General features: G+C 35.8%; 9 protein-coding genes and 14 long non-coding RNA genes across 23 annotated transcripts; 14 read left to right on the forward strand and 9 right to left on the reverse strand.

Annotated features, from left to right (window-relative positions):
• Positions 1 to 15: 15 nt before the first annotated feature.
• On the reverse strand, positions 16 to 3,025 carry gef1 (RhoGEF for Cdc42 (Gef1)). The gene is made up of 2 exons (NM_001018344.3): positions 2,893 to 3,025; positions 16 to 2,837 (listed from the first exon to the last, which is right to left on the reverse strand). Exons 1-2 carry the CDS (start codon positions 2,932 to 2,934, stop codon positions 618 to 620), a joined length of 2,262 nt encoding a protein of 753 aa, NP_592943.1. The 5' UTR covers positions 2,935 to 3,025; the 3' UTR covers positions 16 to 617.
• On the forward strand, positions 162 to 812 carry SPOM_SPNCRNA.2190. The gene has a single exon (NR_191558.1). It is a non-coding gene; the product is annotated as a non-coding RNA (long non-coding RNA).
• SPOM_SPNCRNA.2191 lies at positions 1,685 to 2,721 on the forward strand. The gene has a single exon (NR_191559.1). It is a non-coding gene; the product is annotated as a non-coding RNA (long non-coding RNA).
• Positions 3,026 to 3,157: 132 nt separating the features above from the next.
• On the forward strand, positions 3,158 to 3,371 carry SPOM_SPNCRNA.2192. The gene has a single exon (NR_191560.1). It is a non-coding gene; the product is annotated as a non-coding RNA (long non-coding RNA).
• A 455-nt stretch (positions 3,372 to 3,826) lies between these two features.
• SPOM_SPAC24H6.08 (uncharacterized protein) lies at positions 3,827 to 4,871 on the reverse strand. Its single transcript, NM_001018345.3, has one exon. The coding sequence runs from the start codon at positions 4,730 to 4,732 to the stop codon at positions 4,070 to 4,072; it is 663 nt and encodes a 220-aa protein (NP_592944.1). The 5' UTR covers positions 4,733 to 4,871; the 3' UTR covers positions 3,827 to 4,069.
• On the forward strand, positions 4,091 to 5,290 carry SPOM_SPNCRNA.2193. The gene has a single exon (NR_191561.1). It is a non-coding gene; the product is annotated as a non-coding RNA (long non-coding RNA).
• A 98-nt stretch (positions 5,291 to 5,388) lies between these two features.
• On the reverse strand, positions 5,389 to 6,157 carry rps901 (40S ribosomal protein S9). Its single transcript, NM_001018346.3, has 2 exons — positions 6,134 to 6,157; positions 5,389 to 6,088 (listed from the first exon to the last, which is right to left on the reverse strand). The coding sequence occupies exons 1-2, from the start codon at positions 6,146 to 6,148 to the stop codon at positions 5,528 to 5,530; spliced, it is 576 nt and encodes a 191-aa protein (NP_592945.1). The 5' UTR covers positions 6,149 to 6,157; the 3' UTR covers positions 5,389 to 5,527.
• A 111-nt stretch (positions 6,158 to 6,268) lies between these two features.
• Positions 6,269 to 8,609, forward strand: SPOM_SPNCRNA.2194. The gene has a single exon (NR_191562.1). It is a non-coding gene; the product is annotated as a non-coding RNA (long non-coding RNA).
• On the reverse strand, positions 6,509 to 8,759 carry sld3 (DNA replication pre-initiation complex subunit Sld3). Its single transcript, NM_001018347.3, has 2 exons — positions 8,690 to 8,759; positions 6,509 to 8,641 (listed from the first exon to the last, which is right to left on the reverse strand). Exons 1-2 carry the CDS (start codon positions 8,729 to 8,731, stop codon positions 6,584 to 6,586), a joined length of 2,100 nt encoding a protein of 699 aa, NP_592946.2. The 5' UTR covers positions 8,732 to 8,759; the 3' UTR covers positions 6,509 to 6,583.
• Positions 8,676 to 8,881, forward strand: SPOM_SPNCRNA.2195. The gene has a single exon (NR_191563.1). It is a non-coding gene; the product is annotated as a non-coding RNA (long non-coding RNA).
• A 381-nt stretch (positions 8,882 to 9,262) lies between these two features.
• cdc25 (protein tyrosine phosphatase (M phase inducer) Cdc25) lies at positions 9,263 to 12,408 on the reverse strand. The gene is made up of 2 exons (NM_001355978.2): positions 12,321 to 12,408; positions 9,263 to 12,220 (listed from the first exon to the last, which is right to left on the reverse strand). Exon 2 carries the CDS (start codon positions 11,573 to 11,575, stop codon positions 9,785 to 9,787), a length of 1,791 nt encoding a protein of 596 aa, NP_001342797.1. The 5' UTR covers positions 11,576 to 12,220; positions 12,321 to 12,408; the 3' UTR covers positions 9,263 to 9,784.
• SPOM_SPNCRNA.2196 lies at positions 12,207 to 12,433 on the forward strand. Its single transcript, NR_191564.1, has one exon. It is a non-coding gene; the product is annotated as a non-coding RNA (long non-coding RNA).
• A 208-nt stretch (positions 12,434 to 12,641) lies between these two features.
• Positions 12,642 to 15,219, reverse strand: hxk1 (hexokinase 1). The gene has a single exon (NM_001018349.3). It carries the CDS (start codon positions 14,934 to 14,936, stop codon positions 13,482 to 13,484), a length of 1,455 nt encoding a protein of 484 aa, NP_592948.1. The 5' UTR covers positions 14,937 to 15,219; the 3' UTR covers positions 12,642 to 13,481.
• On the forward strand, positions 12,820 to 13,193 carry SPOM_SPNCRNA.2197. Its single transcript, NR_191565.1, has one exon. It is a non-coding gene; the product is annotated as a non-coding RNA (long non-coding RNA).
• SPOM_SPNCRNA.2198 lies at positions 13,254 to 15,246 on the forward strand. Its single transcript, NR_191566.1, has one exon. It is a non-coding gene; the product is annotated as a non-coding RNA (long non-coding RNA).
• Positions 15,247 to 15,640: 394 nt separating this feature from the next.
• Positions 15,641 to 17,043, forward strand: SPOM_SPNCRNA.653. Its single transcript, NR_151017.1, has one exon. It is a non-coding gene; the product is annotated as a non-coding RNA (long non-coding RNA).
• cul3 (cullin 3) lies at positions 15,758 to 18,749 on the reverse strand. Its single transcript, NM_001018350.3, has 7 exons — positions 18,609 to 18,749; positions 17,168 to 18,552; positions 17,019 to 17,128; positions 16,902 to 16,966; positions 16,684 to 16,857; positions 16,223 to 16,632; positions 15,758 to 16,166 (listed from the first exon to the last, which is right to left on the reverse strand). Exons 1-7 carry the CDS (start codon positions 18,648 to 18,650, stop codon positions 15,995 to 15,997), a joined length of 2,358 nt encoding a protein of 785 aa, NP_592949.1. The 5' UTR covers positions 18,651 to 18,749; the 3' UTR covers positions 15,758 to 15,994.
• SPOM_SPNCRNA.2199 lies at positions 17,244 to 17,485 on the forward strand. The gene has a single exon (NR_191567.1). It is a non-coding gene; the product is annotated as a non-coding RNA (long non-coding RNA).
• SPOM_SPNCRNA.2200 lies at positions 18,003 to 18,316 on the forward strand. Its single transcript, NR_191568.1, has one exon. It is a non-coding gene; the product is annotated as a non-coding RNA (long non-coding RNA).
• Positions 18,750 to 18,769: 20 nt separating the features above from the next.
• On the forward strand, positions 18,770 to 19,517 carry tim15 (TIM23 translocase complex subunit Tim15). The gene is made up of 2 exons (NM_001018351.3): positions 18,770 to 19,064; positions 19,109 to 19,517. The coding sequence occupies exons 1-2, from the start codon at positions 18,814 to 18,816 to the stop codon at positions 19,383 to 19,385; spliced, it is 528 nt and encodes a 175-aa protein (NP_592950.1). The 5' UTR covers positions 18,770 to 18,813; the 3' UTR covers positions 19,386 to 19,517.
• Positions 19,058 to 19,597, reverse strand: SPOM_SPNCRNA.654. The gene has a single exon (NR_151018.1). It is a non-coding gene; the product is annotated as a non-coding RNA (long non-coding RNA).
• Positions 19,598 to 20,014: 417 nt separating this feature from the next.
• On the forward strand, positions 20,015 to 22,216 carry gup1 (MBOAT family O-acyltransferase). Its single transcript, NM_001018352.4, has 6 exons — positions 20,015 to 20,297; positions 20,373 to 20,806; positions 20,847 to 20,966; positions 21,014 to 21,184; positions 21,221 to 21,893; positions 21,940 to 22,216. Exons 1-6 carry the CDS (start codon positions 20,051 to 20,053, stop codon positions 22,044 to 22,046), a joined length of 1,752 nt encoding a protein of 583 aa, NP_592951.3. The 5' UTR covers positions 20,015 to 20,050; the 3' UTR covers positions 22,047 to 22,216.
• prl47 lies at positions 21,851 to 22,236 on the reverse strand. The gene has a single exon (NR_150854.1). It is a non-coding gene; the product is annotated as a non-coding RNA (long non-coding RNA).
• Between the last annotated feature and the right edge of the window lie 124 nt (positions 22,237 to 22,360).

Below are 22,360 nucleotides of genomic sequence, written 5' to 3' on the forward strand. Positions count from 1 at the left end.
GTTCCAGACTGTTTCATCGTAAGTATTTTTATTTACGTTTTGGTTTTACTACGAATGTAAGAATTTGACCTGTTTTTGTTAGTCAACTAGGATAAATAACGACGAACAAAATTAATTCAATCAAAACCTAATTACATATTTTAAACATAAAACATAGTTAAAGTGAAAGTCAAATATTATATACATTATTAAAGCATATAAATGAAAAGTGGAAGCGTATGAACAAATAAAATGGCATAACAGCAGAAAAGCCAAAACGTTCCTAGTTTAAAAAAAAAAAGTGAAAAGACAATAATTAATAGCTCGACTTGAGCAGACAAAAATAATGAGATGCATAAAAGGAAGGCGTAAAAGCGTTTAGAATCCTAATTTGAAACTAAACTTAACAGGCCTCTGTGATAGACAAAAAAAGACCGTTAAAAGAACCTAAACGAATTGTAATCAGACAAACGCAGATATTAGGTTAAATAAATGTAATTGTGATGTTAAATACATGGAAGCTGCAAAAAACCATGGTCCAGAGAAACGTTTTCATCATTCAAGTAACATGAATGCAGTATATCTAAATGTGTATATATATAGAACAGATAAAAAATATTCGACTAAAGAAGTTGCTCTTAAACCCTCGCAGCTAAAGAGACACTTTTCATTAATTCCTCCAGCAATACCTCGTCATCATAATGCATGGGTTCAAAGGCTCGAACTAACTCTGCATAATCTTGCGTTTCTTCTAAGATGCTATCCCTCATGTCTTGAGGGATAAGAAACAAGAAACCTTGAGCGTAGTTTTCATAGAGAGAGCGTTGAATACCAATAAAATGATAAACAACACTGTGAAATTCCTTCTCAACAAGAGTAGAAATTGCCTCAAGCTTTTGAGCAGGAATCACAAATTCAGCGCTGATAATGAACTGAATAACTTTTTGAATCACTCGTAGGATATTTGTGATTGGGTTAAGGATAGAAGAATTTAAAGACGTTTGTATTTGAGAAGGAAGGTTAGCAGTCATCATGTGCGCAAGTAAATGATACTTACGCCACGTATCTACCGGCTTGTCTTCGGGCTCTAAAGCACTAAGCCCTTCAAGCTCTGCTAAAACCTTTTCAAAAACCGAAAATCCACGATGTACAGTAACGTACCACGTTTCCAATGTAGCATGTAAGGCTTTTAATATAGCGAATCGTTGTCGAAAATCTTGAAGCACTTGGCGTTGAAAATTCAATCGAGCATCAGTTTTTAACTCAGTAGATGTAGTGGTGGGCCTAGATTTATTCGATGTTGCTTTATAGAGTAAACTCCAAGCAGCGTCTCGTTTATGAGAAGCACTTAACGACCCACGCTTATGAGAAGGCTTCTGCTTCTGGTTTATACCAGATATTAACTCCTGTAATAGTTGATAAGAAAGGACCAAATCTGGGCGCTCAGAACTACTTTCAGGAGTAACATCAATGATTTTTTGCAATAATAGGGGGTACTTGAGTAAGCGCTGTAAAGGTTTAATTATTAAACTACCCAAATCCCAGGCGTTCGTGTATTTTTGAACTATTTTATCACCCTCCATAATCCAGGATGCAGTTGCAGGTTTCTCTCTCCATTTAGTGATAATTTTGAAAACCGAATCTTGACGGTTGCAATAACCAGTATAAATTTGACCGATTTCAGAAAGGCTTTCTAAAAAAATAAGACCTAAATTGCAAGGAAGAGGATCTATAAGCTGGGTATCCAAGTTTACACGCCAGGAGCCTTCACCAGCTTGATAAAGTCGACTATGGAATTCCACAGTAAAAGTTAATAAAGACTCTATATCGCCAAAAACTGTTTGGGCGTCAACTGGATTCAATGCACTGCATTCTTTGACCCGCAAGCCATAACTTTGTTGAATCGCAATGAGATCGTTTAAATAGGCAGCTTCAGTAGTAACCAGCTCTTTAATCAAATTTGCACGCTTTTTAATACGCTTATATTCTGGATTGATAGAACTGGCTTCAGACATAGCAAGAGATTCCTTTGATAAACGCTTACCTGGTGTGCTCGGTAAAGAAGTAGTGGCATACGAAATTGTTCGGCTGAGAGACTCATCAGTTTCCAAGGCCAAAATAGTAGAGTCCAACTTAGTAGAAAAAGAAGTAGTATCAAGAGGTGAAAGGAGGGACGCTGTAGACGAATGAGAGGAAGGCATACTTGCCAAAGTCACACTGGAACGCTTTTCTTGTTCATCCGTAGAGCTACCAGGTAGATACGCCGAAGTCCTGTTACTGCTAGTTTCAGAGGAATTCTGTGCCATAAAAGACCCTAGGCCGCTAACTCTTCGTGAAGTTCCATTGCTACTCGTGTTTGTATGTATTTTTCGAAGTGTTGTAGGACAGTTATATGATGGGGAACTAGGCAACGAAGGCAAAGTATATCGGCTAGACTGAGCATAATCTTGACGATTGCGGTCCCCATAAATACGATTAGGGGTTAAAGTAGAACTATTAGAGGCTGTAGAATCCCCATTTAATGAGTGGCTCATGTTGGAGTTTGGCAAATTGAAGGAGCCCTCCGAAAAGAATCTTCGGTGCTGAGACGATACGGGAGGAGTGTTTGGAGTTTGGGGATCTTGTAAAGCACGAGCAAAGCTTGCTCGAGACCTCCTTCCACTACTCAACCTGTATTCACTCTGTGATTCTGAAACATCGCCATCAGTGTCGTCTGATTGTCGGTAAGAAAGCGAATAACTGTTAGAAGGAAGGCTTAAATTGATAGATTTTCGTTTAATACATGCAGCTCGATGAAGCTTGCTTGTTCCAGGCAATCTTGGTAAATCCCTGTTTGCCAAGGTTTCAAAGTACTCAGGCTGATCAACATTGTTAACACATATACACACATTCAAATCAAGTATAAGGACATACGGAATCGGACATATCCGAAAGATCTGCTTTTAAAGTCTCCATATTGAAAACATTTGGAGAACAATAAAATGAATGACAATTTTGGAAATTTTGTTTACATGAATTTTATTAGGTAACGTTGTTGGTAAAGCACAGGTTTTGGAGATTTGGCGCCAACTTCTTCTTAATCCACTTTCAATACCTTCCACTTCCTTATCTTCATTACCAATGCATAACGTAATCACCCACGAAAAATAGTTTGCCAAAAATAGGCTTGGCTCAGCTTTTTGAGCGCCAACCGCGGACAGAGGCAGTTTACCTTTGTACTTGGTTTACAAATGGTTGCTTGCACAGGTACATAGTAATATGACTTGAGTATTCGATTTTGTGATAAACATTTACGTATTTACAATTTGTAATATAAGGTTAAATTTATTCATGTCTCCCTTTATGAAATTCTAGAAATGACAGCAGTTAAAATAAATTCCACTGTTACGGTTACAAGTTAATAAATTTGTTATTTCATTGTTTTAATTAGCTTAAATATTTAGAGCGGTTTTGTTTTCTTGGTAATGCACGTAATTTGCTTTGTTTTTTTTTTTTTTTTTTTTTTTTTTTTAATAAGTAATAAACATTAAAGATGTATATAAACAGAAATGAGAGAGAAGCGGCAGTTGATTGTCTTACATAACTTTGGTAAACACTGTATAATTTTAAAAGAAAATTTTTATTTTTTTTAATAATTACTTGAGGCTAATACGCTGCATTTTCTGTCTGTAGTACTTTTTTTCATATATTCAAAAAATCACGATATCTAATACTAAGTGTGTATGATAAACAGACCTAGTCAAAATTCCTAAATATTCTACGGTGTTCACTAAAAACAAATATAATGTTTCAGTAAATTAAACTAAAAATACTATTAATCGACAGGCCATAAGAAAAATATATATTGTAAAAAAAATGGAAACTTCCATTATATCTATTAAGATTTCTTCTAATTTCAAAAAGGAAGTGTTATTAAATCCTTTAACTTGTAACTTCGTTAGCGTCCGACATAGCTAATCATGCTTATAAATGGTTTGTTAAAATGCAAATGAGTAACATCATTAAAAATGATAGAATTAAGAAAAAAAGAGCATTAGTGTCATATAACTTGCAGCAGGAAGATTTAGAAAATATATAACAACATGTAAAGCTAGATAGCAAGGTTTTCAATTAGAGTCTTCAAAACTGGACACCAGCGCACACAATTAGTTACAACACCGGCACACATAATTTCTACAATAAATGCCTTCGCCTCACTAATGTTTCCTGTCAACGCCAAGCGACATGTTTGCGATAATTTTTGTAGCCAAAAGCCTTCCATGTTTTCTAGTTGACCTTGTAATAGTAAATTCGTTTTGACTCGTTCACCCAACATCTTATGAACAGAATCACTAAGATTTGATTTACTTTCTATAATTTGCAATAGGGAGTGCCTGACATCTTCACAAGAAGCTTCGTTCATACAATCGTTTGTTGTATCGTTAAACGTGGTAAAGATATCATTGTCACTGCTTTTCTTCATCAAGTTGAGAGGATTACTGCTAATTTGAGGAACAGAGATATTCGTGGGAGGAACAGATATACTCCTGTTCATAATTTTTGAAGGTGAAAAAGGAGGAAGTGGTGATTTACTAAGTACTTGACCAGCTAACGGTTTGGGTGCCAGCATGTCATCACCATAAACCAAACGTCTACTCGAAGCCGATTTCTTTAAACTTGATGTGGAAGACGTTCGTTGAGTTTGACTTAAAAAGATACCAGAAGAAGGATCGTTCCAGTGCACCTCAATTTTCCCAGTTTGATGTGAAGTCATGTTGTGTTGACGCAAATAATGTTGTTCTATGTTTAGTTTGTTTAAACGAACGAAATAAATAAGAATCTTTCTATCTCGACCAAAGAAACTGGCTGGTGTATTCCTTTATAGCAGTTCAAGAAGGTTTGTGGTAGTGGATAAGAAGAGACGAATGCAACATTGCCATATATCACATGTTCAATAAGGTGATTTCAGCAGCGGAACTATTAAAAACAACGGTAGTAGGAAAAAATGGTAAGGTTATTATAATAAGGATAAATATAAGTACTTAGAGCATCAAAGTTCGTAGCTGACGAATAATATCGACATTTTGGTGTAGTAAAAATTACCTACTCAGTTTTTACAATAGCGCTGAATGTGCAACGTACGGGAATATCATAATTAATACAATAATGGATTTCAAATAATAAAGGTCAGCATATTGCAATGGCTCCGATGTTTGAATAATTATCCATTCGAGCGATAGAAGTAATTAACATTTAATATCCGTAGAAGCTCAACTACCATCTAAAGCCTGAAAAACTTAATCAACGACCTTCTATTTAAAATCCGTTTATTACCTGAAGCAGCTTTTTTACAAAACAAACAACAAATTCATCATATTACTCATATGAAATAAACTGACACTACAATCTTACATAATTATAATCTACACATTAAGTACAATAATTAAAATTTCACAAAACAAAATTAACCACTATGCAATCAAACAAACTTCTTTATTAGGCAGATAGAAGCGGCTATGAAGAAATCCCATTTAGAAATGTATAGAAGAGAATGTCACACCTGCTTAATTTACTCTTCTTCGGCTTCTTCTCCTTCACCGCCCTCTTGAGAGCGGAGACGTTTTCTCTTGCAGCGACCAGGACGACCACCACCATAAGGAGAGGAGAGGGCAAAGTCAATGTGCTTTTGAGTATCCAAACGGACAACAAAAGAAGGAACATTGACAATTTGCTTACCAACACGAATGTGACGTTGGAAGATCAACACACGTGCATGATGGATAGACTTAGCCAAACCAAGCTTGAAAACTTGGGTCTGTAAACGACGCTCCAAAAAGTCTTCGATACGAAGTGCCAAGACATAATCGAGCTTCATACGAGTCTCATCCAAAATACCCAAACGAACAAGACGACGAATGATGGCATTACCTTCAAAAAGACGCTTGGGATCCTTCTCATCAAGTGTCAAAAGCTCACGGGCGGCACGACGAATCTTGGAAAGGGTAAGAGCCACACGCCAAATTTCATGTTTGTTTCTCAAACCGTATTCACCAGCAAGCTTGAGTTCGGCATCAAGACGAGCCGACTCGAAAGGACGGCGAGGGACCTTGTAAGTCTTGGATTGCTTGCGCTAATTTAATGTTAGTAATACTCTTATATACACTTGATTACTTACAGGTGCGGAAGGCATTTTCGTGGTGAGAAAAAGCACACCGTGTTCATTAGAGATGTGTTGTGGCTTGTGACTGTCTTCCAATATAGGGTAGGGTTTTTATTTTTATCGCAGTGTTGTAGGACTATACTTCAACAAGTTAATTTGTTTATATGTAAGAATTATGCTTTTCTCGATTTGATTTAATTTGTTGTAAAATATGCCAACTTCCAAAACGTTGGTAACGTTTGTTACTGTTGTTGAACCGCAGTATCATTATTTCATTGATGTTTTTCATTTTTCTTTTTTACTTATACTTATTGAGAAAATAATTCAAAAAAATTTAATAGCTGATTCATTGTGTAAATAAATATCGTAATCTTTAACCTGAGAGACTATCTCATACCCTCCTATATGACTTCATTCAAGATACTACACGAGCTGAGAAAGATTTTCATAAAATTAAGTAATTCATCAAGGACTGGCTGATTTTTTTTTAACAGGTGTTGTAGGGACACACACGAACAATTGAGCTTTGTTTGATTTGTGAGCGGGGGATTCAGTAACGATGTGATTCTCAACGGTGCAAGCAGAAGCTTTATCTAATGAATTCATTTTTATAGGAGTGTCGGGTAGTTCAGTTATTACAGAAGAACTTTTTCGCGGAGTAGCTTGCACTAGAATTGAATCCATCGAAGGTTCTGAGCGCTTAGATACAGATCCCTCGAGAATGCTAAGTGTTTTTGACCGAGAAAGAGAAGAAGTTGTTTTCGGCTGTACACTTTCCTCACTTTGTCCTTGTAAGCTTGCCATGGTAAGTTTCTCAGTAAACGATAAGTTTCTTCGTGGAAAATTTGTAGAAATATCATGCATTGAGTTTCTTTGTTTTGACAAAGACGAAGAAGGAAGGTTTATTTCACGGTTCTTGATGCGAGCTATATCGGAAGACCTTCTTCTAGTGTCCCTCTCAAAACCATTGAATGAAGAATCTGACCGAGTCAAAGAATGAACCCCAGAATTGCTTCTTCGACGTTTAAGAATTTCATAATCCTTAGAGATAGAGGCCTCCGAATGAGGACTAGAAGTATTGGATATACTGGCACCAGAAGTATTTCCAGGTAAAGCGCGACCGGCTTCTGATTTGCTACTAATCAATTTTGAACGAGGAGGAGCGCTATGTCTATGCTTATGAGAGCGTTCTGGTAATAAATCTAAACCGTTACATTTCTCTAAAAGGTTGCGCGTAATTCGAGGGAATTTAGAGGAGTAATATGGGACTATTGTCTCCTTACAAAACTTCAATAAGAGATCCTCAGATCGTTCGGTAGCATTTTGTTCTATAGTCCTTCGTATGCAAAGCCCATCAAATGTAAATTCCAATTTTAATTGAGCAGTTTCAAAAGGATTAAGCGTTTTTGCGTTTTTTTTCCGAGATTTTCGTTTACCACTATCGCGAGAATCCAACAAACTGTTATCATTAGCCCGACGCCTTGCGTACTCAGGATCCCATTTTAAAAAAAGGTATAGAATCTCAAAGTATAAAAGTACACGAATTTCATACTCCTTCAATTTCAGTTGGGAAAACTCCCTCTCAAAGTCAAGTTTTGTAATTTGACAATTTTCTCGATTTAATATGTTTTGAAGCCAGAGGCGATAGCCTTTAATCTCATACTGATGGGCTTCATTTTCGAATTCCAAATGCCAAGCCTTATAGTTTAAATGTGATTCAAAACATTGAAGTAATCGGGATTTACGGTCATCGACAGATTTAAGATTATCTAAAAATTTTAACAGTTCATCAACTAGAGCTTTTTCTTCTACATGATTGTGTACTTCAACTGCTAGTTGTCGAGTTTTTCCAACCATTTGCTTTACATAAAAAACAACAGGTGTTTTGGTCATCAATAGTTGATAAAAGTAGGAATTGTAAAGATGGTCCAACAAAGATTTAACGTCACGTGAACAGCTAGGAGTATAATCTTGAACCATTTCAGTAACGGAATCATTTGCAAATTCATGCGTAAGGGAATTGCCATCTTTTGAAGACGAAATAAGATCATGCGTAACGAATGAATGCGGAGCTTGGCTTTCGCGTTCGTTTGCTTGAGAAGCATCTGATTGAATTCTGTGAAGTTCCTTTTTTAACAAACTAGGTGACATTAAAGAGTTCGAACGGAACAATTGATCTCCTAAAGGTTTGTTTGAGACGTTGGACAAGCTTTTAGAGGATTTCGTTAATTGATGATTTGCTATCACCTTCAAAGACTTAAAATCCAATTTTTCTGAAAGAAAAATCAAGGCATAACGGCTCCCTTCCACATGTTCAATTCCAACAAGTTGATTAGCTTTCGAACTTTTTACACGTCCGAGTAAAACACTAGTGCCAGCTGGCCTTATAACTATGAATTGTAGTGATGAGCAAGTAAACTCGTGATATTCCTTTGAAATGCACCATCGCAGGCAAATACACTGCCTTGGTACAGTAACTAAGGGCCAGACTTCAAGATATGATTTTTCCCAATTTGAAGGAGCCTAAAAGATGTCAACAACTAATCTTTACTATTTTTAAAATGTAAGTACCTTTATACAAAATGATTTCTTGGAAGCATGGTCGTTATTCATAAAGATACCAAAATCTTTAAATTAGTGTACCTAAAAAGATTTGTTTGTTTGAACATTAAGTGCTCTGCAAACTTTCATACTTAAACAATTCGTTATTTATGATTACGAGGTTTATCCTACAATGTATTAAATACAATCGTTGGCGTTCAAAGCTGCACTTCATAGGGCGTTGATGTCATAATCAATAAAATTCATATAAGCGAATTTAAGGTTGACTTAGATGACGACATTCTGATTGTTGCAAATAAAAAGTAAACAAAACAAAATCTACAAATATCTTCAAATTTTAAAAAAGCACACATATGATTCACTTTCTCAACGGAACATGTTTAAATTTTTACCAAAAAAGTAGTATTGATTAAAAATTTTCGTAATTTTTTTTTTGGGAAGGTACTTAAGTGTGAATGTCCAACTTCCGCATTGTAACTATTTTATATCACATAAAACTTCGTAACTCTCTGGTGAACTTAACCTTCCATTGGAAAGGGTAAGCTACAATACTACCGCTTACAGAACATGCATAAAAGGAAGTGATTTAAAAATAAAAGTTTTATTCGTTTTCTACTTAAATATTTCCATCAGAGATGGTTAGGTAGAGTTACAAAAACGTAAGCAACTCAGTTCCTATCGCATTACTGCTTCAATCAAAGAATGCTAAATTCTTAGCATTCCTATCAACAGCAATTGCGAGAAGAGCAATTAGAATGGACTTCGGTACGTATGTTTACCCGTGATTGCTTAGAAATTATTAAGCTCAATTGATTATAAAATAATCAATTATTAAACCAAAATCCATGCGTAATAATAATAACCAAACTAGTCGTTCTAGATATTTAGTCGTAAAAGTGATGTACTTCGAAAAGTTTAGCCAGTTTAAATTTTTTGTTGTCGAGACCTTTTAAAAGGTATATTGCTTTCTTTCAATAATAATAATAAAAAATAGAAATAAAAGGTTTCATGATTCAAAGTTTATAGAAAAAACTTAGGTTTAGAAAGTTGAATATATAAGAGTATACTTCAGGCTAGGTAAAGTATTGAGTCAGCCTAAAATCATTAAAATCTTCTAAGTGTAGAGAGGGAATGCATGGCAGTAGGAGAATCATTAACGTCTGGGGAAGCTAACACACTTTGGCCAAAAGTATAACTTTTAGTACGCATAAAAGTAGCGTTTCGTTTGAAATTATTCATAGCCTTGGTGCAGGTCATAACATGCGAAGCATCGTTCATCGGAACGTAGTTAATTGGGTCACAACGGTTTTTGTGGTTTTCGTAAAACGACTTGTAACCACCATGAAGTATATAAACCTCGGGATAGTAAAGGAAAGGATAACGATGACTATTCATTCGTCTGTCGGTATTTCGAAAGTGCAATGCCAAATGAGGTGCTCTGTGCGCACTATGTTCACAATGAAAAACAAGTGCAACCCGATGAGTAAGAGGTTTACTTAAAAAGGCATCCACAATAGCTTGTTTCGTATTTAAATTCACAGCAGTGCTAATATGGCCCCCAAGGTATTCATATTCAAAACGGCAATCAATAATGATGCATTTGTCAAAAATATCCTTAAATTTACCATCTAATAGACCGAGCAATGTTTCTTGGGTAATTCGTTTCAATGAGTCCTCCTTCACGGCGAAGCAAGGAAGAGATAAATCCTCGACATGAGAAGAGATGAAGCGCTCACTTTCTTTGGTCGATTGTTTTGGCGTAACGCACACAAGATCTTGGCTTTTGAAAAGCCCTAGTCTTGTGGAATTGAGAAACATGCTTTGGGTACGACGAAGCACTGGTGTATCTTGCTCATCATATTCCGCATCTTCTTGCATAGCGAATGCCATCGGAGAAGGGGACCTAACTTTCAAGCTAGGAAAGGCAATATCTTTATTTATCTTGGGTAACATATCAATAGGTTTAATGGGTGAAGCTTGAAAAAGATCATCTAAAGAATTATCATTGCAAGCACCAAAATCACTGTTGGGACGTTGAATAGAGGCAGCGTCTTCAACAAGTTCAACAGAGCTTTCTGGTAAATCAGCAACCTTGCCCATCGTAAATGTATCCTCATGATCAGACATTAATTCGAAATCATCCGTATCATCAGTAAGACAACTTTCAAGTAAGCTGGTCGTGTTGCTCGACTGACTACAGGTACGGGATAAGGCATAAGTCAAATGGCGGGTAGCTTGTCCACCAGAAGTTCCCTTCTTTTTGTTAATGGAATATGAGGAACTCGATCTGGATCGCAAAAATGGGGGTGCGTTGCCTGATGATCGAGAACGTGAGACGTTAGGACGAAGGTAGGAATCAAAAGAAGAACTCGATAATGACGAACGAGTAGCTTCGCTTTTGGTGGTGTTTAATGCGATTGATGCTTTAGGCTTAAAGCTGTAAGCAATAGTGCTGGAAACACGTGGGGAATCTTGGGTAATGGAATACTTCGATGCAGGTTGCCGGAAGAAGTAGGACTCGGTTAAAGCGTCATTCGAGGGTGACTCCGGGAGAGGTGAAACAATAGTCTTGTTAGCGAGAGGGGTTTCTACAGTACAAGAAAGAGATCGAAAGAGCGTACGACGAGGAGTCGGTAAGGCAGGGCTTTCATCGATATGCATGTTCATTGACATATCAGCAGCTAAGGAAGATGCAGGTGAAGCTGTCGAACAAGTTTTTCCAAAAGGATCCACTAATGTTGAGGCAATGTGTTTGGATTTCGGGAAGAAAAAATCCAGCTCTTGATTTGCATTGCGATCCGACATCAACTTTAATTCACGGGCAGCAGGACGCAATACATTCCGTTTGCCAGATAGAGTGTTGGTAAAGGAAAGTGAAGAAAGCGGAGAATCCATTTTAGTTGAGGTTTAACTATTATTAAAAGCAGACAAAATGGTAAATTTAATTTAAACCAAGTACACTGCAAAAAGAACTAATGGGACGACACGACTGCAAAAGATTGAGTTTCAGAATGAGAAATCAATAGAGCAAGTAAGATAAATTATAAAGGAAAATCCTAGGGAAGAGTCAAAAGACCGGTTTAAGATATTAATGCCAAAGTGAGACAAAAAGAAAACTAAAAGAAAGACAGGATGAAAGCAATATAGCCAAATATTAAACAAAACCAACCTTTACAAAAGAAACCGGAAAGAAGTTTAAGTAAGTTTAGACTCCACACGACGGGAAGACCGAATAAAAGTATATAAAAAAAAAGAGATTAATGAGACAAAAATAGATGAGCACCAACGGTCACGACTATAATATAGAATATAAAAGATACTGTCGTTGAAAGAAAAAATGAAAGAAAAAAGAAAGTTAAAAGAAAGCAGTTGATTAATATGAAAACAACAGAATACCCAAAAGTTCAGACTCAAAGTTCGTTACAAGTAATAAACCCCCCACTTTACCATATAAAGGCTTCTTGAACAAATAACTTCAAGAATCCTATTAATTGCCTTAAAAAGCGTAAGCAATTGTATTATAGACGTTTCAAAAAATCACTGAACCAGCAGTTAGTACTTGAGAAGCATCAACAGGAATCCAACTTGAGGAGAGAAGGATGCCCGAAACTAACAGGCATCAAGTTCTTTTTAAACTTACAACTTTGGTATTCTTAAGAATAATATTTTCAATGTAATACACTTGATCTAAAGGAGAAGAGCTTGAAGCGCTGTAGATAGTTGAGGGTAGAGAGAAATCTCAGCTCTGCCTCCGAGAGGAAAAAAAAGCAAAGGTAACAACAACAATAAAACACCAACCAACAAATTCGAGTAACAGAAAACAATAATAAAAACAAATACATGATTAAAGCAAAGTTAAACTGTAAGCTGTAATACTTAGCCAACACCTCAGCCATGACAACTATTGTTGTATAGTTTAGTTGCGTAGATAATGCCGTTTCAAGCTACAATATGTCACCTCTTAATCTATTAATTATATAAAAGCAAATAATCATTTCATTAACAACATTGAACTAGATGAAAACACATAAATTTTTGCATCTTGTATGTTTGTTTACATGTCCATACATCTCAGCTATTCGATCCACCGCAGTTTGTCTGATTTGTTGCCCTAGCAACGCCAAATGTTGTGTATGTGTAAACAAATACATAAGAACAAACGTCAGGTAACCTGCTTGACAGCCATTAAATCCCCATAATCTCATACCCGCACTCCTGATATGTAACACGAGCAGCGAGATAAAATATGTTATCAGGTGTTAGCGAATAATCGTAACACGATGAATCTCTCTACTTCGGGACTCGGACTGTCATTCCGAATTGGAAAACGAGGGTGTAACTCATTGAAAGTCTCCCGATGTTATGTAGCTATGGGTTGATACCATTATTGTCGTAGTAGGCATATTTCGCAAGATAGTATAGCCAGTTGTCTTGTTAAACTCGGATATCTTCAACAAAGATACCGCTATTATTACACTTCAACATACAAAATATAACAAAACTCTAACCTTTATTTAAAGTATTCTAGCAATCAGAGGCAGATATCGTATCCACAGAAACACTAGAGCAAAAAAGAAAATATTTTATCAGGTGGAGCACCTTTTTGTAAAAACGCCCTGATACGTGATTAGTAGACAAAGAAAAGTGTAACCATAAAAATTGCTGGAACAAATTGTACGCAAAAAGATGGAGTATGAAACAAATAAAAAGTGCAGTATAAAACAGTTTGTCGAACACTTCGTGGAGTTCAGTGACACAAAATCAAATGAGTATCCGTAAAACCTAAAAACAATGAGTGGACTTAATTCTTAAGATGCTCGGCAAGAATATCAGAAGTGAGGGCCTTGCCTTTGGCTTCAAGAGCACTGACCAATGCAGCACCTACGCCACTACCGTCTTCGGCGGGGATGGTAACAACTTTGCTGCCAATTTCCTCACCAAGGATATCCTTAAATGCTTGAGCAAGACGATCCTTAAAACGAGGGTATAAGTTGTAGACACTACCATCAGTACCTACAATCATAGATGGCTTATTCATTTTACGAACAAGGGCGCATACACCACACGCAGAAAGACGGGCAGAACGAGTTCCAATCAATTCGCATGCACGACGAATGAATTGACGCTCTTCTTCGGTGGTCTTGAGACCATAGGTTTCCTCAAATAGGGTTTGAGTTTCATCAAGGTTCTCAAAGGGGTCAACTTCAATAGCGCTGAGCACAGAGGTATCCATGGCCAAGGGGTCACGAATCTTGGTAACGTCCTGACCGTTAAAGAGAGCTCCCTGTTCATAAAGGTCAAGAAGAATACGACGCAAGATATCACCCAAATAGCATCCAGCAATCATTTTCTCGTACGTTTGAAGACCGGGTCTGGGAGACTCTTCATCAATAGCAACATCGTATTTGGTACGAGGAAGGACAACATGCTGGTTGTCAAAATCGCACCATTCACAGTTGATGATCATGTTCATATCTTCAGGGAAGTCATACTTATGAAGCTTAGGAATTTCTGAGAACTTTTCAATGTAACAAGCATTACATCCAGTTCCAAAGATGACACCAATCTCAGTACCTGGGCTGGCATAGTTGGAAGCAACCAATGTACCAGTAGTATCACTCAAAATGGCATTGAGTCTAACGTTGTTACACCCAACACGCTTCAAGGCTGCTGATAAAAGAGGACCTACACTTTCACCCTCAACGCCATCAATATCAAAGCCCTTAGTCCAGGCAACTAATGAAGCATCGTTAATGGAGCGTTGAACACAGGGGTAAGAAAAGGTGAAACCAATTTCCAAATTTTGGCTTTTACCTGGGTGAACCTCTTCCACAAATTTCTTGATACAGTCGGCAATGTAATCAAAGAGGGCCTCACGAGTGCCAACTTTGAGTTCTTGAGGTAGACGGTATTTGCTTTGAGTAATGTCGAATTTACCGTTGCCTTGAACCTCAACTGCACAAACACGCAAGTTAGTACCACCTAAATCTAATGCCAAATAAGAGCCATGCTCATTGCCATCAGGAGTACCAATGATCCATGTGGGGACCATTGGAACATCACCCGGGTTCGTGGTTAAGCCCTTGTAAAGCTCAGAAACAAAGCGATCGGTAACGCGATGTAAAAGTTCAGTGGGAATGGTGAATTGTTCTTCCAGTTCATCCAAATGATCTTGTAAAGTTTTGTTCAATTTGATATTTGAACCCTTACGACTAGGTGTACGAGAAGGCCAATGGTAAGCGTCGTGCAAGGACATTTTGATAACTTCAGTAGTGATACACAAAAGAAAGGAAGAAGTGAAAAGATGGCAATTCCTTGACACTTGGAGTTACGTAGGAAAAGAAAAAGATCTTTAAAATTTCAAAAGCAAAGGCCACTTATTTTAAAGAGTTCAAGACACGTTTAGTCACAAAAAGAGAATATGTAGGTTCTCTGCAAGACGAGTAGGATATCAAAAAGAGCTTTGTATCTTAGCTTAAAGTAAGAGATTGTAATCAACCTTTGGCAACCTTGCGGATACTTAAAAGTGTTTGGTGGTTAAAAGGAAGTGTGGTACGCGGAACCAATTAAATGAAATTGGCGAACAAGTGGGGTTCGTTAAGATATTTGAGGTTATTTATACAATTTCCTAAACAAATAGAATTAAGCGGAGAATATACAGAATAGCATTGAACGGTAGATATTTTTAGGGGTTCTTCCGAGATTGCTAAAGAGGATAGCGTAGTCCGTTAGGAAAGAAGAATATTCTTAATGTAAACAACCAGGTGTTTCAATACTAAATCAAATACATAGCTTTATTATTTGATTAACACCTTAAAGATTATAAGGAGCTTTACTTGCTCTGGTATTTTCGATGTTATTAGTAGAGTCATCATCAAAAGCATACTGTGTAGGATAGTGTATTTACGGCGAATTCGCTTCCTCCCATAATAATTTTTTAGGTTAACACTTCCCATCTATCGTTGATCAAATACCTTAATCTATTTTAAACTGAGGGTTTTTCTGTTTTGGTCTTTTTGTACAATGTATATGGAACAATGTAATTTAAACTCATTACTCTACTATCTGCTCGCAGAATTAATGTATCAAATTTTGATTGATTTGGAATATAATCTACCTGTTTTCAAACCTTCTTATAGCATTACTTAAAATTTTCTTTTTTTCAAAAATAAAAAGGAAGTTGGTGTAAAATTCATGAGTGTCATTATAATCACAAAGCTTTTGCTAGATATCATCTTGAACAAATTGGTATCTTTCCATTTAAACATGATTTCTCGTATACGAATATTGCATTTCGTGTAACAGTTAAGGCTGCTATGCTAAATATTCATAAATGCGACCATTATCGGCTTGTCTTTGTAGGTACTCCCGCTCTATTAAAGCTTCAATTCGTCGCTTAATCATCATCGGACTAGGGTGGAAACGAGGGTTTAACTGTCTTGTAACCTCTGCCATCAGCTGATTGTGTTCGCACACTTTGCGATCCCTTAATTTACTGTTAGTAAAAATGTTTGAAAAAAAAAAAAAAGGAAAAAGACATACTTCATCACTCTAACAATACAGGCATCTGCTTGATGCTTCCTTGACTCGTCTACCTTCTCTAATGTACGTTTTCTCTCACTATCATCCTCAACACGAGTCTGAGCAACTGTCGATATTTTAATCCGGGCGAGATTTGAAACAAAGTTCTCATTGAAATAAAACTTGTCACCTGCATTCACCTCCCTTCCTTTTGGATCCTTTAGCAAAATCTTGTATTTTGCACAAGCAAGGGACTGAAGATTGCGCTTCAAATCCCCAACTTCTATATTGGTTTTTTCCAAAATCTCCTCAAAAATTAAACACTGATTTTCTTTTAGGTCTTGGAAAAGCAATAGAATAACAGATGCAATAGTCGATACATTCAAGTCATATTTTCTGTCTTTGAAATTAACACGGACATCAGCACTTCCCTAAATAGGATTGTTAGTGTGACGCAACAAGCAAATAAAAGTTTACTATACCATAGAAGGATACCACAATAATTTTCTCCCCGTATGTTTCGATAAATAAAAATCCGTAAATTGATCTATCTGAGCCAGGAGAACTTTCGGAAAGTTACATTTAATTTTGTGAGGCGATAAATCGATGGGCCAAAATGTAGAAGCCAAAATTGAAACGTTTAAGTCCAAAGCAGGCTAACTGTTAGTATAAAGGATTATCAATAAAAATTTCCACTAACCTTGGCCGACTGTAACGCAGAATTATGTTTGTACTCCTGTAACAATTCTTGTGAAAGATTCATATCTAAGCATTAATAAGGGAACGCAAAAAAACTTGCTAAAGTCTGAATACTTACCATTAAACATTCCTTCGAGCTTTTGAGTAAAAACATTACCAGCTTCTTGTTTCAGCCTACTGATCATTCCGAGCTCTGCATCGGAAGATATTGATCGATTATTCAACAACCTAAAAGTGTTAAAGACAGTAAAAACAATTAAAGCATACCTTTTTGCAAGGTGTGTTTTGTAATATTTTTCAAAAACATCTTTTTCTGAAATAAACCGAAATAACGTAACAGAATTTTGAAGTGTTGCTTCAATAGAGCCTTCTATTGCTTTTCTAGCATCTTTTTTCAGATTGTCATCAATGAATAGTGAAATGTACTCGGGGGCTCGGGTATATCCGTCTACGAACGTAACAAAAGCATCTGATAAAGAGTTCAAGATAGACCGATCAGCATCCATAGTAGTACTTATAATTGTATTTAGTCTATCCCATAAGGCCAAAACTTTTTGAACCCATAATGTTGCCATTGTAGCATTAGATGATAGACGACCAACAGCCATCTTTCCTTCAAGCGCTTGGCTAGTAGTTTCATTGATTAATTTTCCATGATGCGCTACATATTTCGCCAAGTATTTTTTTAAAGACTTCACGCCAAGTTCCACTCTAGAAAAGCTTTCGTAAACCAATTGAAGACCCTCGAAGTTTGAAGAGTCGATCATCGAGAAAAAGCCAGTTGATTGATTTTCAAGCAAATCGTCCAAATGTTTACTCAAAAGCTCATCTTCAACAACGGATAGAAGGGGGCTAGCTATTTTTGTGAACAGGTAATTCTTGGACCTCTCCTTTTCTTCCTCAAATCTTTTCTCTGCTTTTTTCAGATACTCCACAACTCCAAATACGCCGATGACTGTTGATGATTCTATTTCATAGAAATTTCTTGTGTAAGATAAAAACTTTGGAGCAAATAAAACATCATAAAGAGTTTCCTTTTTGTTTTCTGAAGGCAAAGAGTTTAGCATATCTAAGCAGTCATTTATTAAGGGTCGATTTATTGTATTCCCTTTACGTTCAAGATAAACCAGAATTAGAATAGTTTCGACACATTTCTCTCCAATTTCAAAACTATTTAACAAAACAACTTCACGAAAGATATATATTCCGTTTTCATTAACAGGAACTTTGTCTGCAGATTTTGAATAAACCTTGTCCAAATATTTTAATACACTAGATATCATTTGCATTGAAACAATGTGATCCTTCCAGGAATTAACTAAAGACGATAAAAATCTATGAGCCGCTTCCAATGATCTCGACCATGAAGTAGAATAGGAATCATTTTTTCTAATATCCAATAGAGCATTCCCTAATAAGGAAGCGTCATAGTTTTTGTAAATAGCTGGAACAGTTTCTTCTTTAAGCCTCGATCTAATAACATCCTGTACATGATTATAAAGCTTTTCTCCATACTTATGTAGAACAAGTATATATGCATTTCTATACAACTCTTCAAACGATAATTGAGATGTGCTTTTCTGAAATATATCCCCAATAGCTCGCTGCAAGACTTCCCAATGTGTAGCAAAGTCTACTTGGTTAGCAGAAAACTAAATGTCAGTATGTGAGGAAAATAATAAGGACAGCATGCATCAGGTACACTTACTTTTCGTGGCGCTCGAATTTTTAACTTCGCTGACCGCTGCATTAATAATGGAATTTAAAGTTAAGTTTCAACAAAAAAGCTAAATATATGGGCATATGAGTTTGCATAAAGAAACGCCAGCACAGACGGAAGTAATGGTACAAAAGGTGGTAGAAGGTACTAACTACGAACAACATTCTCCGAACACAAAAATTTTTCAAACATAATGTGGAGCTTTGCACGGTATACTCAAAAATTCTGTTTACGAAATTTGCAGTTAAAAAATTTTTCAAACAAGGTAAAGGTTTCAAGTTTACTTTTCTGTTCCCCGAATGTGAGAAACATTTCTAATTGGCAATGCAAACGCTTCACTCAAAGCGATGCTAAAGATCTTGCAAGTGGTGTTCCCTCTGTAAAATCAGATGCTGATCAATTACAACCTAAACCGACTTATAATGTTTCTTTTACTTGTACCGTGTAAGTATTTATAATTTCATTGAAGGATACTAACCAAATGAAAGATGTAACACTAGGTCAAATCACAATTTCTCCAAGCAGGCCTACCATAATGGGACCGTTTTAGTTCAATGTCCTAAGTGCAAAAATCGGCACTTGATGGCTGATCATTTAAAAATATTCTCTGAAGAACGGGTGACGATTGAAGACATTTTAGCTAAGAAAGGGGAAACTTTTAAAAAAGGCTATGGTCAAGTAATCAATGGCAATGTTGTAGAATTTAAGCCCCCTCAATTTAAAATTCGACCAGCAAAATCATCTTCTTCCAATTCTTCCAAATGAACTAGGAGAGCGATCAAATTGGGTTTAGGAGCATATAAATTGCAAGATATAGTCATTGTTTATTTTAATTTCTATAGTATATATTATTTTTATTTATTTTTGTAATACTTTGGTCAATATATACGACGTTCTAATAGAACATTTAATTATTATATGAGCTTGTTAACTTGAAATTATCTTTTGAATTTTTAGACTAGATGTGATAATTTAGCAATCATTGAGCAAATCATATCCAAAAAAAAATAAATTAATTAATTAATTATAAAAATTAACGATTTTAGAGATCTAAATGGGCTATACAGAATTATTGCAAACGAATGTAAAACATTTTTCAATATATAAGTTGCTAATTTACCAAAATCAAAATTTAGTCTTTAAAGATGCTTAATTAATATTTCTATTTTAATAGCGCGTTTTGTATAGTGCTGACTATTTTATTCATTCCAATAAACAATACAAACTGAATTTATTATTTTTAAAAATATAATTGATTTCATCATACTCTCTCTACCTTACTCTTAAAATTATTTACGGACTATGAAGCTGACACAAAGTGTAAATTACGCAGTGTCTTGCATTTTGCTAGTGAACACCACTAGGTTTGTTTACTCTATGATATTTTGAGAACCGACCATCTTCTTTGCTGTTGGTAGGAGACTTCTAGGATGTTACGTTTATTTCGATTTGATGTTCTTGAGACTTCGACCAAAGATACTGAAAGACCCAATTCTAAAAGTTCACGGTTAAGTTCGACTTCTGGTTCAAGTCATCCATCTTCATCTTCACGTTTGACCGTTCGAAGCGCAGTTCCGGAAAAGAGCGCTTTTGGTTCCATAGAATTTATTTTTTACTTTTCTGTCATTCTATCGATTCTAACAATTGCTTGTTTTAAAATTCATTATGTTAGTTCTCGTAAGTGTCAAAAGCTTTAATCAGCCTTTTCTATTTATCAATTTGAAATAAAGTAAGCAACTAACTAGGCGTCAGCAAAACATCCCAATTACAAAAACATTGAAAAATATTTAAAGCCTGGGTGGTTGTTTGGACAAAAAGTCGATTCCGCTGATTTTCAGTATTCCGCGTTTCGTGAAAATATGCCAATCTTACTACTTGTAATTATTGTCTATAATTTTCTCTGGAGACTCGTTAAGCTTGTCTTCACAAAAAATACTAATGATGAACTCGCTATAAAAAACAACTATCGACTTTGCTTCTCCCTGCTGTTTGCATTACTTGTCTACGGGACTGGCGTTATATATGTTTTAACAATTGCATTGATCAATTATCTCATTTCTAAGTCTCTAAAGAACAGTATTTTTAATCCACTCTTGACATGGACATTAGATATATCAGTGGTGTTTTTTAAAGAATATTTTGCCTATTGCAAATTTTCTAGCCTTCATCCAGGCCTAGGGTTTTTGGTACGCTATCTTTAGCCATCAGATGTTAATCTTTTTACAGGATCAATATACTGGGATTCTTGAGCGCTGGTATGTTCTTTTTAACATTACCATGCTTCGGCTCGTGTCATTTAATATGGATTATTACTGGTCCTTAAAGCACAACTCTGAAAAACTTAACGTAAGTTTGAGCACATGCCTTTTGAGTTTATAAATAATAACCATTAGACTCTAATATTTGACAAAGATCGTGAGCCAACAACATTGACGTTTCGTGAAAGGGTTGATTATTCTTGTCTTGATGAAGATTATAATCTTAAGAATTTTTTGACATACATTTTTTATGCCCCTTTATATTTAGCGGGCCCTATCATTTCGTTCAACAATTTTATGTCCCAGGTAAATTGTTTAATTAAATTTTCTGCTAATATTTAGATGAAATATCCCACAGTTTCAACGCTAAAATACAGGAACCTTCTTTATGCAATTCGATTTTTAGTATGTGTTCTCACCATGGAGTTTTTACTTCACTATGCATACGTTACTGCTATTTCTAAGGACGGAAATTGGAATCAATACAGTGCGGTTGAATCCGCAATGATAAGCTTTATCGTTCTATTTATGACTTGGCTAAAATTGCTTATACCGTGGCGATTATTTAGATTATGGTCATTAATTGATGATATCGAACCTCCCGAAAACATAGTTCGATGCATGTGTAACAACTATTCAGCTGTTGGATTTTGGCGAGCATGGCACCGTAGTTTCAATCGATGGTTGATTAGGTATATTTACGTTCCTTTAGGAGGAAGTAATCATTCAATCTTGAACTTATTTATTATATTCACCTTTGTCGCTCTTTGGCATGACATCAGTTGGGAATTATTTGCGTGGGGTTGGTTAATTGTACTATTTATTCTTCCAGAACGATTATGCTGCTTTATGTCGCGTAGAACTGGTCTTACTAAGCACCCTTACTATAGATACATCTCTGGATTTGGGGCTGCTCTAAATATTTACTTTATGATCATTTGCAACTTGATTGGATTCGCAGTTGGAATTGATGGAATTAAAAATGTTCTTGTCTCATTTTTTCTGACCCTCAAAGGTAAGAAATTTATCTATTTTCGGATTTGTATAACTAATTATTATAGGTGCAATGTCCGCGATAGCAGCATTTATAATGTTCTTCTCTGCTGTACAAATCATGTTTCAAATTCGCGTAAATGAAGAAGAAGAAGGAATTAACTTGCGTTGCTGAATATTAGTATTAAAAAAAAAATACGTGGATCATTACTAATTTTTTTATTTCGTACTTTTTTAATACTTGTTTGTTGTAATAATCATCAGTAATTATTTGGAAAATTACCTGTTCAATTTTGTGAGGTTCTTACTGTGGGATTGAGTATTAGTAACAATAGCACATACCGCGTTTTTAAAATAATGGTTCTGGTATAATTTACAAAAAGAATGAATAATTACTAAATTTACTTGTGACTTTTTTAAAAGTCCATCCAAATAATTGTTTACAGTTTTATCGTAAATAAATACTCAGAAGCACATATTGCAAGTCAC

Source organism: Schizosaccharomyces pombe (assembly GCF_000002945.2).
Source record: "Schizosaccharomyces pombe strain 972h- genome assembly, chromosome: I".
In the NCBI taxonomy this organism is placed as follows: domain Eukaryota; kingdom Fungi; phylum Ascomycota; class Schizosaccharomycetes; order Schizosaccharomycetales; family Schizosaccharomycetaceae; genus Schizosaccharomyces; species Schizosaccharomyces pombe.

What these genes read in the sequence shown, in the direction of transcription:
- gef1 (NM_001018344.3), bottom strand. Translation starts at nt 2,934, where the DNA reads ATGGAGACTTTAAAAGCAGATCTTTCGGATATGTCCGATTCC. An exon ending in TTTCGGATATGTCCGATTCC is followed by an intron (nt 2,838 to 2,892) that starts GTATGTCCTTAT and finishes AATGTTGATCAG; the next exon opens with CCTGAGTACTTTGAAACCTT.
- SPOM_SPAC24H6.08 (NM_001018345.3), bottom strand. Translation starts at nt 4,732, where the DNA reads ATGACTTCACATCAAACTGGGAAAATTGAGGTGCACTGGAACGATCCT.
- sld3 (NM_001018347.3), bottom strand. Translation starts at nt 8,731, where the DNA reads ATGAATAACGACCATGCTTCCAAGAAATCATTTTGTATAAAG. An exon ending in AGAAATCATTTTGTATAAAG is followed by an intron (nt 8,642 to 8,689) that starts GTACTTACATTT and finishes GACATCTTTTAG; the next exon opens with GCTCCTTCAAATTGGGAAAA.
- cdc25 (NM_001355978.2), bottom strand. Translation starts at nt 11,575, where the DNA reads ATGGATTCTCCGCTTTCTTCACTTTCCTTTACCAACACTCTATCTGGC.
- hxk1 (NM_001018349.3), bottom strand. Translation starts at nt 14,936, where the DNA reads ATGTCCTTGCACGACGCTTACCATTGGCCTTCTCGTACACCTAGTCGT.
- cul3 (NM_001018350.3), bottom strand. Translation starts at nt 18,650, where the DNA reads ATGCAGCGGTCAGCGAAGTTAAAAATTCGAGCGCCACGAAAA. An exon ending in GCTCGAAGGAATGTTTAATG is followed by an intron (nt 16,967 to 17,018) that starts GTAAGTATTCAG and finishes ATTAATGCTTAG; the next exon opens with ATATGAATCTTTCACAAGAA. An exon ending in TGTATTGTTAGAGTGATGAA is followed by an intron (nt 16,167 to 16,222) that starts GTATGTCTTTTT and finishes CAGTAAATTAAG; the next exon opens with GGATCGCAAAGTGTGCGAAC.
- tim15 (NM_001018351.3), top strand. Translation starts at nt 18,814, where the DNA reads ATGTGGAGCTTTGCACGGTATACTCAAAAATTCTGTTTACGAAATTTG. An exon ending in GTTTCTTTTACTTGTACCGT is followed by an intron (nt 19,065 to 19,108) that starts GTAAGTATTTAT and finishes ACCAAATGAAAG; the next exon opens with ATGTAACACTAGGTCAAATC.
- gup1 (NM_001018352.4), top strand. Translation starts at nt 20,051, where the DNA reads ATGTTACGTTTATTTCGATTTGATGTTCTTGAGACTTCGACCAAAGAT. An exon ending in ATCCAGGCCTAGGGTTTTTG is followed by an intron (nt 20,807 to 20,846) that starts GTACGCTATCTT and finishes ATCTTTTTACAG; the next exon opens with GATCAATATACTGGGATTCT. An exon ending in ACAACTCTGAAAAACTTAAC is followed by an intron (nt 20,967 to 21,013) that starts GTAAGTTTGAGC and finishes AATAACCATTAG; the next exon opens with ACTCTAATATTTGACAAAGA.